General features: G+C 38.0%; 1 protein-coding gene across 2 annotated transcripts in view; it reads right to left on the reverse strand.

Annotated features, from left to right (window-relative positions):
- Positions 1-3879: 3879 nt before the first annotated feature.
- Positions 3880-17234, reverse strand: part of NUP153 (nucleoporin 153) — a gene marked incomplete at both ends in the record, with an annotated part of 67537 nt that continues 54182 nt past the window's right edge. For both annotated transcript variants that reach the window (XM_080710721.1, XM_080710720.1), the window contains 6 exons: positions 3880-3964; positions 4237-4405; positions 7987-8259; positions 9095-9448; positions 13250-14131; positions 16819-17013. In XM_080710721.1, coding sequence (XP_080566847.1) covers positions 3880-3964; positions 4237-4405; positions 7987-8259; positions 9095-9448; positions 13250-14131; positions 16819-17013 — 1958 coding nt within the window. The remainder of the gene's footprint in view (positions 3965-4236; positions 4406-7986; positions 8260-9094; positions 9449-13249; positions 14132-16818; positions 17014-17234) is intronic.

Raw genomic sequence — 17234 nt, forward strand, 5'->3', positions numbered from 1 at the left:
CTGGGATTACAAGCATGCACCACCACACCCAGCGGCTGATTACTTCTTAAACTCCCTGCACCTTTTTTTTTCCATTAAAAACAATTTCTAAGCCAGGTGAGGTGGTGCACGCTTGTAATCCCCGTGCATGGGAGACTGAGACAGGAGGATCGCAAAAGTTTGAAGCCAGCCGCAGCTACCTAGTGAGGCTCTCAGCAATTTAGACCCTGTTTGCAAATAAAATATAAAACAGGTCTGGGAGTATAGCCCAGAGGTAGAAAGCCTCTGGGTTCCACTCCCATTACCACCAAAAAACAAAAACAATTCCTAAACCGGGCATGGTGGCACACACTTGTAATCTTAATACTGGGGAAGCTAAGACAAGAGGGACACTACTTAGGCCTTCCACAATTTAGTGAGACCCTGTTTCAAAACAAGAATAAAAAATAGGACTGGGGTTGTAGGTAGCTTGGAGGTAGAATGTCCCTGTGTTCAATTCCCAGTACCACACAAAAAAATATTTATATTTTAAAACAGGGTATAGCTAATGTTGCTGAGAGCCTCACTAAATTGCTAGGCTGGCTTCAAATCTGTGGGCACACCCATAATCCCAGTTACTTGGCAGGGTTAGGCAGACCAGACACCCCTGGCAAATTAGAAACTCTCAAAACAAAAAGGGCTGTGGCTCGATAGTAGAACACCCTTGGGTTTAATCTCTAATACTGCAAACAAAACATTTAATACCAAACTCCTAGGTCTGGCATATGAAGTAGGTTTTTATTGTTTTTTCTATAAACCGTCCTCAATTTCTTTTTACTTGAATAAGGAACATATAATTCAAGGCAGCTGTAACATTCATAGTGGATGAGAAATAGGCATATAACTTGAAACAATCCAATAGGAAATGCCTCTGTCCGGCCTGTGGAGGGACAGGACAGCCTGGCGCTACCACTCTGACTGCTCCCTAGAACTGCTCCAAGATTTAGAGCAGTCAAGACCTGAACAGTCTTACAGACTGGGGGGCTAAGAGACAGTTAAGACACTGGGCGCACTCTCCAAGCTACACCCCCAGCCCTATATTTTATTCTTTACTTTGAAATAAGTTCTTACTCAAGTTGCAGAGAGCCTAAGTAGCTAAGGCTGGCTGTGAGCCTGTGATCCTCCTGTCTGAGACTCTCAAGTACTGGGATTACAAGCACGCACCACCACACCTGGCGCTATAAGATTGTTTTTAATATAAGCCAGCATACGTATGATTTTCAGGAACTTGTTTAATAAATAATAAATATTTATATATTTAGTATTTTGAGAGAAAAATAGCCTAATATTCCTAACTATATGGCTAAGAAACTACCTCTATCCAAAGGCAGTTATAGGCTAACTTCCCAGTAAGGTAATATCTCCAGTTACCTCTCCCAGCATTCACCATTATTTGACTCCCAGATGGATTAAATATCAGCTATGTTCTTAATAAAAAGTATTACCTTGATGACTCTAAAATAACATAATTAACTGAAAACAAAAAATTGCTTCTAATTTTAAGAACTTAAATTCCAACCACCAACCACCAAAAGTCTGGCAAATTAAAAGCAAAAATAATTGTGCATTCAAATTGAATATTAAAATTATCAAATACAATTCCAAGAGCTCTTTTATAAAAGACCACGGGGTGGGGGGATCTAATAAAAATAATCCAAAAAATAATCCAAAAGAACCACTGCAGTATTTGCCCGTGGTACTGGGGATTGAACCCAGTGGCATTCTACCTCCAAGCGACAAGCCCATCTCTATTTTTTATTCTTTGTTTTAAAACACAGTCTAAGTCCTGAGGGCCTCACTACTAGGTATGAGGTTGGCTACAAACCTGCAATCTTACCGTCTCGGCCTCCTAAATACTGAGATAACAAGCATATCTCACCACTCCCGGCTCCACTGCACTTTTGGTAAACTGCTTTAGCATGCATCCCCAAGAACTCAATATTAACAGTGGTCACCAGCCAAGGAAGATAAAAGTACAAATAAATAGCTATGTGGCCTGGCTTGGTATCCCACGCTCGCCATCCCAGTACTTGGGAGGCTGAGACAAGAGGATCGCAGGGTCAGCCACTCAGGACCTCTGCAACTTAGTGAGACCCTATTTCAAAATAAAAAGTAGGGCTGGCAGCTCAAAGGTAGGATGCCCTGGGGTTCAATCCCCACTACTGCAAAAATAAAAAATAAAAAGAAATTAAGGCCGGGCGTGGTGGCGCACGCTTGTAATCCCCGCGCTTAGGAGGCAGACACAGGAGGATCGCGCAGGTTCGAAGCTAGTGGCGCACTGGCTTAGGAGACCCTGTTTCCAAATTTTTTTAAAAAATGTAATAGGTCTGGGAGTGTGGCCCGGAGGTAGAAGGGCTTCCAGGAACCCCAGTACCACCAAAAAGAAAGAAAGAAATTAGGTGGTTTATTTTAAACTTTTAAGAAAATCTATGTGCAACTTAGGCAAGATTCCTAGCACCAAGCAAGAAGCAGAGAACCTTATTTATGTTGCAAACTTGAACACTTCCCCCTTCTCTTAGGAGTTTGTCTATTATTTAAGTATACTCTATGGGATTTCTAATTGACCGCTGTTAATTTTTATTTTGAAAAAGTCCCCTCCCATTAAAAACTGTGCATCTTCATTATGAGTTAAAACTATAACAAAAAGTGCTTCATAAATTTTTATTGATGGCATTTATCCCATGGTTTAACATGTTAATTATACTGTAATAAACATGGCTTTAATATTAAACTTTTCCTTATTATCCAAAGTCACCACAGTCCATTTTAGTAAATATAAAAATATATGCTTAATACTTTGTACAATACTGGTTTTTGGTCCAAACAAAACTGGATCAGAAAAGCCAATAAATTCAACTTTAAGAATCCCCAATTTTTTTTTAAAGATTTCCAAATGGATTTAGGCAACTTTGAATAATGGGATTTACATAATAAAATCTGAGACAAGACTAAACAAACAACAAAAAAATGTCTAACACAAAATTAAAATTTCAAGTTCACAGATTTGTGTTATGCCAAAAAAGTACAGAAACAAAATTGTATTTACAGAAGTTTCATAATAAAATAATGAAAAAGGCAAGACAGGTGATAGAAGAATGAAAATATAGAAATAGCATATAATTATTAAATGGATAATGAACTAGATCTAACAAGTCCTTAGCATGGACCATTCTTTAATCAGGCTTTCTCTATCAGGAAATTTTAGTGCACAATACACCCAACTCACTCACTTCACACACACACCAGCACAATACACCCAACTCACTCACTTCACACACACACCAGCACAATACACCCAACTCACTCATTTCACACATACACCAGCACAATACACCCAACTCACTCACTTCACACATACACCAGCACAATACATCCAACTCACTTCACACATACACCAGCACAAACTCGGCATAGAAATCAATCATTTCCATGTCCTCTAATCTATACAGAATTCCTCAGATATAATTACAATTTTAGTGCGTTCCATAAATGCTTCTCAACGCACACAGTGGTGCAGACAAAGAGGTTCTATACAAATACACTCACCGTGCAGGCTCTATTCCCGGGTGCAGCCAGACTATGCCAATCAGTGAATAATGTGCTGGGTCATAAAATATTTTTGCTGAAGGATCAGTCACCAGTCTAGCTATTATTTTTTTTTTTAAAAAAAAGGGGGTGGGGGGTGGGAAAGATAAGAGTAGGGCTTCCATAAAGAAAGGGAGAGGAGGAAAATTCCAAAATCAAACAAGTCCTTAGAGGCAGAACTGACTTCAGATAACCCCCGCATGTAGTACAATCCAGTATCTGAAAGAAGGGCACCAGCTGTTGTTAAAATTGTTGTGTATAACACCACTGTGATCTTTATTTCTTGCGTCTAACAGCAGTCTTTATCTTGCGACCAGTAACTGAAGTTCCAGAAGAAGAGAACATATTTTTCCCATTTGACCTGTGAAAATAAAATTTTATTAAGACTAGCAGCAAGGGGGAGGAGGGCAGAAAAGATGTTATAGAAACACATTTTTTGCTATGCCTAACACACACATATACTGCTATTTTCCCCAAGTTATAGTCCTCTAAAATTGTAATAATGTGAATTGATGTTGGAAGACATCATTTTACCCAAACTATATTGTATCTTAATGACTCACAAAACAAAGTACAAATGCATATACATTCTTAACCAATGTAAATTTCTCTAGTTAAACCAAAAGTTCTTACCCTACTGTAAATGCTGCTGAAGACTGGTTAAATGAAAAGCCCCCCGATCCTGAAGGCTGGGCTGGAGCTGCAGGTGTGCTAGGATTTGCACGAAATGTGAACACTCCCGATGGATTATTGTTTGTGAAGTTGAAATTTGTAGTACTGCTACCAAATTGAAAAACTGAATCTGTAAAAATTTGAAACAAATACTTCATTAATGAAATAAATTTTCATTTTTTGTAACGACTCTAACCTCTACATATAAAAACATGTTAATATATCTTATGCCACTGAAGAACACTAGAATATTTTCTGTTGACATAAAGTACATACTTGACATCAGCAACTAGTAATGCAAGTTACCTATGACCAAGGAAAAAAGGGCCAACTGAACAAATGATCAAACATAGCAGAGTCAACAAACAACTGGCTCTATATTTTCAGTGAAAAGGCATGAAAGCTGGGCACCTTGTAATCCCAGTACTTAGAAGGCTCAATCAGGAAGATCACACATGTTTGAAGTCACAGCTATTTAGTGAGACTCTCACCAACTTAGTGAGACCCTGTTTTCAAATGAAATCTAAACTAGGTCTGAGAGTTCAGTCTAGAGAGAGAAGGCCCCTGGGTTCCATCCCTAGTACCACAAAAAAAAAAAAACAAAAAAAAAAAAAACAAAAAAAAAAAAAAAAAACTTAAGAGTAAAAGGATTTTTACAAGATGGAGGGAGAGGAGGCAAAAGCAACAAAAGTTCAGAAGCGGGAAGACTCGGCAGCAGAAAAAGGAAAAGAAGCAACTCCATTTTGCACTAAACACACCCAAAAGACTTAAGTCTCCAGATACCTCTGGAAGTAAGAATGAAGGTGGCTTTAAAAAAAAAAAAAAATGGCAGAACATCTAGTAAGAAACAGATACCCAGATCAACTCCACCACCACCAAACCAAAATTCGGCCTTTGTAGGTCTCTGGAGTATTGGGACCCTATATATAAAATCAAGAACAAGGTATATCAAGGGATTCAGAACAGGTTTACATAATGCTTACCGAGAACTCTAACATCCTCCTTGAATCCACTCTCAGAACACTGGCAGGGAGGAGCTGCCTGAAACCTTCTAGAGTCTGAAATAATATTTTCTGGGGAATTTGACAGACTAAGACACTGACATGCAGATTTTTCCAAATAAAACTAGATAAATCAGACAAACCTACTATGAAACTGAAGATCCAAGAGTCTTATCCAAGAGTGGTATTTAGGTGTCCTGCACTCATAAAACTCTAAGCAGGTAGGCCAAGGAGCATTAGCCATTTGAGGACAGTATTTTATAACAAACACACCAAAGCAATAATAAAAGTAATTTGGAAGAATAAGGCAAGGAAGTCAATTAAACTTTAAGAAAAACTCATCATTAATATCGCAAGCAATAAAAAAACCCACTATGTCCATTAAAGAAAACAAAAAATAGATACAAAAATTTCAGAAAACAAAAAACAAGAACTTTAAAAAAAATCCTAATGAGGTAAAATGGTAATAAAAGAAATAATAAAAGATAAACCTCTTCAGACAAAATAAAAAAGACAAAGGTTGGGACAAAAGGGAAGAACAGAAGTTAAAGAATAAAGAAATAATTAAGAGTAAATTCTCCAAGAGAATAACTCAGGAAAATTCCCAGGAATTAACTTCACAAAAAAAGCAAGCTGTATTCCCTATACAATCAATGGACAAAAACAATTCCATGCCAAGGAATTCTAGTACGTCAAATACTGGAAAAGGAAAAAAAGATTCTAATTAGATGCCAAAAAGAAGAAAAAGGTTTAAAACAAAAAGCAAACACCAAGACTTCAAGAGTAATGCTTAAAGTCAGAAAGTTCACATGCTTGATGTAAACTGGAACAAACCATCAGAAAAAGGTTGCATCATAAAAGAATGTATTATAAGTATATTTCTTGTAATTCTAAAACAGAGGACATATGCACCTTTATATTTCATACACTTCAGCACTTTAGAAGCATACACTATATGTTCTGATTCAATGCTCTTGCACCAGGACTTCTCTAGAAAAGCATGCATGTGTGCCCAAGAGTCATATACAAGGAGTATGCAGAGCATTGTTTCCTAATAGTTAAAAATAGCTCAAAAACCCATCAGCAGTGTAGACAAACTGTGGAACATTCATACAATGGCTTACTCTACAGAAATGAAAAGAAAATAGATGCAAGAACATAAATGAACTTTATATACCCAAGACAGTGAAAAAACAATCAAATATTGTATACAGTAGGAGTCCATTTATGTGGATAAAACCAAGACTGTATTTTCTAGAGATGCATATATTGTTAAATAAATAAAACCCTAACAATACTGATTGCCCTGAAGGGAATAAAGGAAATAGTAATTACCCTAGAGAGAATAAAGGGTATAGGGAAGAAAGAAGAGAGGAATGTGATCAAAATGAGACCTCTAAGGGGCTTCTCTAGGTGGTTATGTAATTGCCTGCTTCGTTTGTATTCCCTTTTCTAAATGAGGTTATAGTTCAAAACTAGAAAAAAATGTCAAACAGTATAACTTTAAGAAAATACACCAACAAAATACAGTGTGACTCAGCCATATCTAAACTGTCATGTGGGGCCAGGCATCGTGGCACACACTTGTGATTCCAGCATTTGGGAGGCTGAGAAAGGAGGATCACACTTCCTGGACAGCCTACACTACTTATTAAGGCCCTTTGCAACAGTGAGACCCTGTTTCAAAATAAAGAATAAAAAAACAGGGCTAGGGGTACAAATCTCAAAGGTAGAATGGCCCTGGGTTCCAACCCCAGTACTGGAAAAAAAAAATTCATGTGAACTTCTGCTTAAGTATGCAAATCAAGTGAAAAAGCTAGTATTATTACCAAAGTATCATAAAATAACTCAAAGTAGGCCTGTCCTAAAAAAGAGTACGAAAACAGCGATTATTTCCTGAAATAAATCCAATCATAGAGAGGACCAAGAAACAATATTTCAAATCCAGACTAGAGAGCCCCAAAATTCAGTGTTGAGGAGAAATGGGATGAAATGAGTCTAGTATCTAAGTCATAGTTTAATACCTTAATAATGCTATAACTGGCCTTAGCTCAATCCCCAGCACTCCCCATCCACCACAAGAATGCTATAGTTGTCTCAAACTTGGGGATATTATATAACTGGTCAATCTAAACAGTATCTCAGTATTCTGTCAAGTAAAGGAAAGGACATTTAAAAAATAAGCTGGTGTGATGGTACATGCTTTTAATTTCAGTACGTGGGAGGCTGAGGCAGGAGGATCACTGATTTACGGACAGCCTCTGCAAGCAGTGAGACTCATCAATCTAGTGAGACCCTGTTTCAAAAAATAAAAATAAGCCGGGCGTGGTGGCGCACGCTTGTAATCCCCGCGCTTGGGAGGCAGAGACAGGAGGATCACGCAGGTTCGAAGCCAGTCGCACGCGCTGGTTTAGGAGACCCTGTTTCCAAATGAAAATGTAAAAAATAGGTCTGGAAGTGTAGCCCGGAGGTAGAAGGGCTTCCAGGAACCCCAGTACCACCAAAAAAATAAAAAAATAAAAATAAAAGTAAAATAGGGCCAGGGGGTGTGGCTCAGAGGTAAAATGGGACTCAATCCCTAATACCACCAAAAAATAAAAAAATAAAAAAAGGTCATGTGCATGGTTTTAAAGTTCAAAGAAAAGTAAAGTATTATTAAGACAAAAGAAATCTAGGTACAGATACAAACCACATCACAGTACAAACTTACTGGAATTAGGAGCGGCTCCAGAACCAAACGCAGACTGACTAGGCTGCTGTCCAAACACAGGAGGCTGGCTACTGCTTGACACTGTTCCAAAAGAGGGTGGTGTAGGCTGAGAACCAGCAGAAAATAATGCTGCTGCTGAAGAGATAGATCCAAAGCTTGGGGGATTAGACTGGCTGGCACCTTGACTCTGTCCAAAGGCTGGAGTCTGGTTGGCCCCAAATGCTGGGCTGGCAAATGGCGCCGAAGGTCCAGAGCCAAATACAAAGGAGGATCCTGAAGGCCAAAGAAAACATTTAGTTCACCATGAGAGTTACAGGAGACAATCCTCAAAAGATTTCTGTAAACCTACAAGCAAATTTCAAGCTTCTTAGCCAGGCATGGTGGTGCACGCTTGTAATCCCAGCATTTAGGGGGCTGAGATAGCAAGATCAAAGTTAGCGGACAGCCTCAGCTACTTAATGAGGTACTTTGCAACTCAGTGAGACTGTTTCAAAATAAAGAATAAAAAATAAGGCTGAGGGTATAGCTCAGAGGTAGAATGACCCTAGGTTCCATCTCCAGTACTGAGGGATTGGGGGGGGGGGGGGTGGTTGGGTTTCCAAGCTTCTTTTCAGGCTTTTACCTTGTTCAAGACAAGTTCTGAATAATGATAAAGCCTGCAACTCTACCAATATACTAAAAATTTTTCAATTAATATGACTTTCTAGCTTCACAGCCAACATTCTTTGGTAAGGGATTTATCTAAGAAGATACCTTCTACCAGAAATTAATATGTGCTGAAATAACTGTCTTATTGTTGTACACATGTATAAAATGAATTAATGAGGACTGGATCAAATAAACCACCACCACTGTCTGAAAACTCAGAAAAAATTAAGTACTTTTACCAAGGCAAGAAAAATTGTTCCCTAGAGTTCCATAAAATTCAACTTGAACACATGTGTATTATTCCTCAAACACTGAAAAATTACAACATCCCAGGTACAGATGACCTAAAAAGTACCTCATGCCATTTTTAGCGCTGTGACAGCCTGCTTTATTACTTGCTAAAAACAAACTAATATTAATGCCAAGTCCAACTATACATCTTTTCATATTGTAAATGTACCTGCAGAGGTTGATGTGGTTGTAGCTCCAAAGCTGAAACCAGAGGTAGCAGTATTATTACTGCTGGCTCCTGGCCCAAAGACAAACGGAGTGACAGCTGTGCCCGTGCTGGATGTGGTTACAGGTTTGCTATCCTGAGAAAATAGCAACGACTGAGATGTACTGGATTCAGCACAGTTACCAAAGGCAGAGCTGCTTACAGGATTGTTGACCTGTCCAAACACAAAGGCAGCCACTGATGGGTTGGAGGAAGAGGTCGAACTACCAAATAAGCCACCACCAGCTGAAGTGGAAGGTGTACTTGAACTAGAGGAACTGTTCAAGAAACTAAAAACTGGCTTTGCTGCACCTTGATCTGAAAGACAGAAATTAAGAAACAAACATAAAATCTTCAGAACAAATCATCTTAGAAAGCATTTTTCCTATGCCATAATCATCATTAGAAAAAAAGAATATTACATTTTCATGTAGATTGTACATAAAAAATCTATTAACTCTAAATTTTTGGCAGACAAAAATATCCGTCTTTTACTGATTAAGAATTTTCTATCTTTCACAGAAAGGCCTTCAACATTTAGATTTAATATATATATATATATAACCCCTCAAATACAAATCTTTATGTTTGGATAGCAAATTCAGATGGCTGTATTTTATTTATTTATTTATTTATTTATTTATTTATTTATTTATTTTTGGTGGTACTAGGAGCAGAACCCAGAAGCTTTCTGCCTCTGGGCTATACTCCCAGGCCTTTTTTAATATTTTATTTGGAAACAGGGTCTCACTAAGTTGCTGAGAGCCTCACTAAGTAGCTGAGGCTGGCTTCGAACCCGTGCGATCCTCCTGTCTCAGCCTCCCAAGAGCGAGGATTACAAGCACGTGCCACCACACCCGACCTGGATGGCTGTATTTTTATGGCCTTGATTTTACAATTTATGTTAAAAGTTTATATTAGGATCATTCAAAATGATCCTTTAGAAGAATCATTTCTAAAAAGGATAGCCAATTTTCTCCCAGTATTGAATGATTCATTGTGTACTAATTTGCAATGCCTTTTTATTACACACTAAATTTCCTAACATACGTATGTTGTTTCCTCCACTGTTATTGTCAATTAGACTGTTTATTTTAACGTTATAATGTGGTTTAATATTAACAGGATAAGCCTGCCTGCTTGCCTGTCCTTCTCCCCAAAATGTATAGGTGTATCTCCCCTTTCGTGTAATCCCCTTTCGTGTAAATTTTTAAACCAGCAAAGCTTGTCAAGATCTACAAAAATTCTTATAAAAACTGACATTTTGCCAGGCGTGGTAGCACATACCTGTAATCCCAGCATTCGGGAGGCTGAGACTGGATCAGGGTTAGCGGACAGCCTCAGCTACTTAGTGAGGTCCTCTGCAACTCAGTGATACCCGATTTCAAAATAAAGAATAAAAAATAGGGCAAGGGTATAGCTCGGAGGTCAAATGCCCCTGGGTTCCATCCCCAGACCGCAAAAAAAAAACAAAAAAACAAAAACCTGACATTTTGGGTTGAGATACTCTTTTTCATAAAAGAGTACTTCTCTAATGCTCTTTTAATTATTTGGCATATTACAAATACTCCTATTTGAAAAACAAACTAGAAATGTTACAAAATGCAAGATATGCTACCAACTATAGATTGCTGACTTGGAGGGAAGCTTTTGATTTTTATATGCTGATTTTCACTACCTTACTCAAGACTTTCTTTGTTGTGTTCTAGTGTCTCGAGAGTTTCAATGCTGCACACTAGATCGTGAAGGTCACGGATTCTCTAGGAGCATTACTATGATTTATAGAAAATGAAGCCTGTTGTTTTACTTACAAAATGGCAAACAGGAGGCTGCTTATGAGCATCTATATCACAGTCTTCTGATTGCATGATCAAATATGACTACCTCAATTTTATGGTAGGTAATTTTAGCTTTGATTTTCTATGTAGTTGGTTTTTAAACTTTCAAGGAAATATTTAAAAGAGAAAATCTTAAAGCTATGTGTTGAATTCCTCTTCTTAGATTAATTTTTTCATTTTGCAGTGTTTCCAATTCATTATTCAAAAAGTGTTGATGGATATTCAACTTTATTATTAGCATGTCTGAAAAGACATTTTATCTGAATAAATCTGGCTACCATTTTCACTTTGAGGGACTATTCTACTGTTTTTAGCACTGACACTAGCACATTACAAGTCTGGTGCTAATCTGACACATACTTTATTTGTGGAAAATCCTTTTCCTAGGAGCATTCAGAATTTTGGCTTTGTTGTCCCCTCACCCATCTTTGTCAGTTAGTAGGTCATTTCCATTGTAAGACCAGTATCTGTCTCTAAGTCTAGAAAAAATTCTGTCGTTTCTTTGATATTTTCCCCCATATTGTTCTCATCATCTAAGAACTTGTTTCCAGTGGAACTTTTTATCTAACTTGTGTTACTATCTGAATTTCTACTCTGTGTTCTGTGAAATTCCATTTCACTAATCTGATTATTAGGTATATGTTATTCTTGCTACTTAGTCCACAATAAGGCTTTATTTCAATAAAGCTGTAAATTTTGTTTGCTAAAGGGGGGATTGAACCAAGAGGCATTCACCTCTGAACTACAAGCCTTTTTTATTCACAATTTTGAGAGAAGGGCCCTCTAAGCTGCCCAGATTGGCCCTGAACCTGCTATGATCCTCTTGCCTCAGCCTCAACAGCTGGGATTACAAGGATGTACCACTATGCCTGGTTCTTGCCTTAACTTTCTAAGAATGCTACTTTATTTTTCCTTCAGAACTTAGGCTTTCAAAACTGTCTGTTTTCTCATTTTAATTATATCTGCTATGTTCCTTAATTATTTATTAATGAAGGTCTTTACATAAAATGTTAAGCCAGGCATGGTGGTGCATGCTTATAATTCCAGTATTTGAGAGGCTGAGACTGGAGGATAGCAGGTTCATGGCCAGCCTCAGCAACTTAGTGAAGCCCTCCACAACTTAGTGAGACCTTGTTTCAAAAATAAAAAATAAAATATGGCTGAGGGGGTCTCTCAGAGACAGAATGTCCCTAGGTTCAATCTTCAGTACCAAAAAAGTATTAGATGTACTTATTCATGTCAACCACCAAGCCAAGCATGAGAGGGAGGGATGGGGAGGGAATGGGGGGGGGGGCTGGCTGGGTGATATGTGCTTTTATGTCTACACAAGTTTTTACTTCATTATGATGTATAAATACAATGCACCAATAAAAAGTTAAAAACAAAGTATCAGACAATACTTCATGAGCTTAAATAAGAACCCCGATATTTCCAGACAGTATGTGCAATTCTGATTGTAAGCTTTCTATTAGGGTTGCAATTCTCAAAAGTAGATGCATAAATAACTTCATCAGAATCATGAAGTTTAGCCAGGCATGATGGCATATGCCTGCAATCTCAGTACTTGGGATTCTGAGACAGGAGAATCACAGATTTGAGCAATTTAGTGAGACTCTTGGCAACCTAGAGAGACCTTGTTTCAAAACAAAAACTTTAAAAAGGGTGAAGAGAGCTGGACATGGTGGTGCACACTTGTAACCCCAGCATTTGGGAGGCTGAAACAGAAAGATCCAGGTTCGCAGCCAGCCTCAGCTACTTAGTGAGGCCCTTTGCAACTAAGTGAGACCCTGTTTGAAAATAAAGAATAAAAAATAGGGCTGAGGGTAAGCTTGGAGGTAGAATGCCCCTGGGTTCCAGAAATACTGGGTTCCAGTACCATAAACAAACAAACAAACAAACAAACAAACAAAATAAAAAGGGCTGAGAGTAGACCTCAGAGATAGAATGTCCATGGGTTCAATCCCTAGTACCACAAAAACAAACAGAAAAACATAAGGGTTTTGGAGAAGTTAAAACTAAAAATCGGGGTGATTTCGTTAGAAGCACCCCCTCATGTTACCCTTGGGTAACATGACGCTGTAACTGTCTTCTATATTTCTATCTTTTTAATAAACTTCTTTTTTAAAAAAAATAAAAAATAATAAAACGAAAAATCCCATTCTCCTTCAAGAGTTTTTATACTGGGTTCTCTATCAACTATGTTCTGTGTAAACCATTCCCTGACTTGTTGGATTTGTCAAAACATCACAGAAACATCTTATTAAAAATTTTTAATATTTACCACCTGTGGTATTGGCTTGGGCTCCAAAAGCAAAAGTGGCCTTTGCTGGCTGGTCAGATTCCTTCTCAGACGGCTTTGCCATACTAAAACTAAATGTTGACTTTGAAGAAGTCTCATCTTTGGTTTGCTCAGAATTCCCAAAGGAAAACACTGATTGACATTTCAGGTCTTCACTGTCAGTTTTCTTCCCGAAAACTAGAGAAGTCGAAGTGACGGGCTCTTGCTGCTTCTCTTCTGTCCTTCCCAAAACAAACACTGAGGCAGATGGCTGAGAAGCAGGTTCCACATTGCCAAAAGTGAACCCTCCAGTGGAGGCGGGCATTTCTTCTTTTTTTGCTTCTGTTGTTTTACATGTGAAAGGAGCCACAGAGACACTTTTTGTTTCTATGGTTCCAAAACTGAAGCTGCTCTTGTTCTCGGAGGTCACAACAGTGTCAGTAGCAGCAGGGAGAGGGTTAATAACACCCAAACCAAAGCTAAAGCCTACAGATGAAGATTTAGGCAGTTCCTCTTTCTTTTCTTGTTGCCCAAGATTAGACACCCCAAACTGAAATGGAGATAAAGAAGTTGGGTTGCCTAAACCAGAAGGAAGTCCAAACTTAAAATTGTCATTCTTACTGTCTTTTTTAACTTCTTCAGGTTTAGAATCTGATGAAACTCCAAATTTAAAATCTCCAGTTGGTTTAGAAAATTTAAAGCCTTCATTAATAGGCTTTGCAGATCCAGAGTCAGATGATACACCTATCTTGAACCCTTCCTGATCTCCAAATTTAAAATTTCCAGTGTTTGCTGAGGTCTGAGAAGGCCCCGAAGAGGATGATGGGATACCAAATTTGAAAGATGAGACTGCTGGATTCAAAGCTGAGGAAGATATGCCAAAACCTTCAAAAAGATACCAAAATGACACTGCATTAACGTACTTAACCTCTCAAGCAAAATGCTATCTTGAAAGTCAAAGTGATACAGAAACAATTTTGAAAAGGTCTACTTTGAACTGTATTAACAATGGCAATAAACATGAACCAAAATTACTTAAGATTTATTACTCTAACGTCCCAGCTACATTAACAAGCCATTTTACACCTACCAGACTGGAAGAGATCAGAAAGTTTGATAAAGGGTTGTCCTGGTGATGAGACTGGGAGGACCAGGCACTTTCATATATTGTTACAGAAGCATAAATTAAACACAAAACTTCTAAGTTGTAATTTATTAATACGTACAATTATAATCGCATATATCTCTGGCCAGAAATTCTATACCTGGGGTTTTGAAACTCAGACATGCAAAATATCATATATTGGCAATCTAGGCAGCTATAAATAAAGAATAAAAGGTATATCTAAAATAACCCATGGAAAAAAGAATTAATGGAAAGGGAGGTAGACAATATTTTCTAACAAAGTAGAAGGAAGTCAACACAAAAAATTGATGGGTGTGGTGATGCATCCCAGCATTCAGGAGGCTGAGACCAGAGGACTGCAGTTCGCAGTCAGCCTCAGCTACTTATGCCCTCCGCAATTCTACCTCAGAGCCACACCCCCAGCCCTACTTTTTATTCTTTATTTTGAAATAGAGTCTCACTGAGTTGCAAAGGGCCTCACAACGTAGCTAAGGCTGGCTTCAAACCTGCGCAATCCTCCTGTCTCAGCCTCCTGAATGCTGAAATTACAAGCGTGCGCCACCACAGCCAGCTCAAGATAAACTTTTCACTACAAATCTGTCGGAATTTCTTGATTTTTAATCTTGTGAATGTGATAGTTACTCAAGCATTTAAAAATGTTAATGTCGATAAACCAGAAAAATTGTTTGACTTGAAGTAACAGTAATAAAGACAGAAATCACAAAGACAATATCCAACTTGGTTTTAGCTTTTCTGTAGCTGAAGAAACTAAAAATGAAGTGTCTGACTCAAAATAAGAATCATTAGAAGGTGTGTCAAGATATTTATACATTATTCTGCTTACCTATAAATAAAAAGACAAATGACAGCCATACCCTTTCTCATCCTCCAATCTCCCCTTCTTAATGATTTCATACTGACTCCTCCATTCCCTAAGAAATACTTAGTTGAAAATTCATACTGGAATCTCAGGAACAAGTGGCTATGTGCATGGTCTCTAATCTACTTAAAATGCTACTAAACAGAAAGGTAAAAGTAACAGTGGCAAGGACAAGCATTAAATAGTTACCAGTCCTGCTTTTTCTATGGCCAGATTTCAAATACAACTGGCCACTGTGTACCACAAGCAGAGAATACAGGAGACAGTGAAGCAACAGCTCAAGAATAAGCTTACATGGAATGGAAAACACCATCATCTCCCAACAAGCAGATGCAATGTGTCCAGCTGCCAGTAGGCATGCAACTAATTTTGTTGAGTTATAACCAGTGCTTTTCTTTTAAAATAAAAAAGACTAGAAAACATCAAAGTACCTTATATATGCCAGAGGTACATGCTATTTTGTAAAGTTGTTATTTCAATCACATAGAAAATATAATGTGGCTGTGATGGCTCAAAACACAAAAGTTTATTTCTGACTTGTGGTTTGTAAATGAGGGGTTTGAAAGCCACAAATGTGAGGCAGATTAGAAAATAGGGCTTTTTAAGCCCCCACATTCCCACTTTATATACTCTCTTACAGATTAAAATCTTTCACCTCTCTCGCTCACTGGTCCCTCATATTTAAAATCTTTCCCAAATTTATCAATTTTTTCTTACTAAAATGTCTATAATTAAAAAGCTTATATATATAAAAACTTGAACCATTTGGCCAAAAGACATTTTAGCATTCATTACTTTGAGAGAATCTTTCTTTATATTTACACAGAAAAATATTCAAAGAGTTCTTTTCCTGGGAAATATTCTGGGAAAAGCTGGGTGTGGTGATGTGCACACTTGTAATCCCAGTACCTGGGAGGCTAAGACAGGAGGATCACAGGTTCTCAGCCACCACAGCTATTTAGTGAAGCCCTCCACAACTTGTAAAAAATAGGGCTGGGGTGTAGCTCAGAGGAAGAATGCCCTTGGGTTCAATCTCTAGTTCTACAGAGGAAAAAAATTTTATTTCCTCCTGGGAAACCAAAGCCCAAGGATATATTATTTAAAAGGTCCTCAGGGAGTAAATTCCCAGTCAAAAAATTCACCTAGGGGATAAACATACAAAACACAAAAAAATTCTGACTCAATACACAGAAAGTTCCTTTCCAATCTCAATAAGATATCTCACTGCTATCATGTAACTAATTTGACTGTATAATTATGCAGAAGTAGATATGAACTAAAATGATCTAAGAAGAATTTTTTTCTTTTGCAGTGCTGGGGAATGAACCTAGGGGTGCTCTGCCACTAAGCCACATTGCCTCCCATTTTTTTTGAGACAGGGCTTGCCAAGTTGCCAGGCTGGCCTTGAACTTACAATCCCCCTGCCTCAGTCCCCCAGTAGCTGCAATTACAGGTGTGTGCCATCATGCTTAGCTATAAAGTTTTGAATTGAGAAAAACTTAGAAAGTAAGGCTGTTTGCAACATTTCTCTTATTACAAAGCAGCACTTTACACCCATCACCTTACCTTTAAACTCAGTCTTTGTGCCTGGCTTTGCACTTTCACACGCTGCACATTTGGTAGAGTCAGCTTTATTCTGCACGAGGCACACTTCACAGTCCCAGCTTCCCTCCGGTTTTTTGAATTTGTCCAATCCTAAGCAGCCTCCAGAAGACAGAGAGACAGGTACAGCACTGCTACTTGAAGCAGGTACTGAACTTCCTAAAAAGTAATGGGAAAACTCATGAAAATTTTAATTACATATCATCTTAATGATTATTCATTTTTTTTCAACTTTTGCTATTAATACACAACATACCAGCAATTTGAATCTTCTAACATTGTTAAAAATAGGACAGACTTATCAATCTTACAAATGAGCAGCTTGCCCTAACCTTGCTCAATGGTAAGCTTCCCCTTAACCACAAATCTGAATTGCTGTG

Source organism: Muscardinus avellanarius (genome assembly GCF_963383645.1).
Source record: "Muscardinus avellanarius genome assembly, chromosome: 14".
Lineage (NCBI taxonomy): Eukaryota > Metazoa > Chordata > Mammalia > Rodentia > Gliridae > Muscardinus > Muscardinus avellanarius.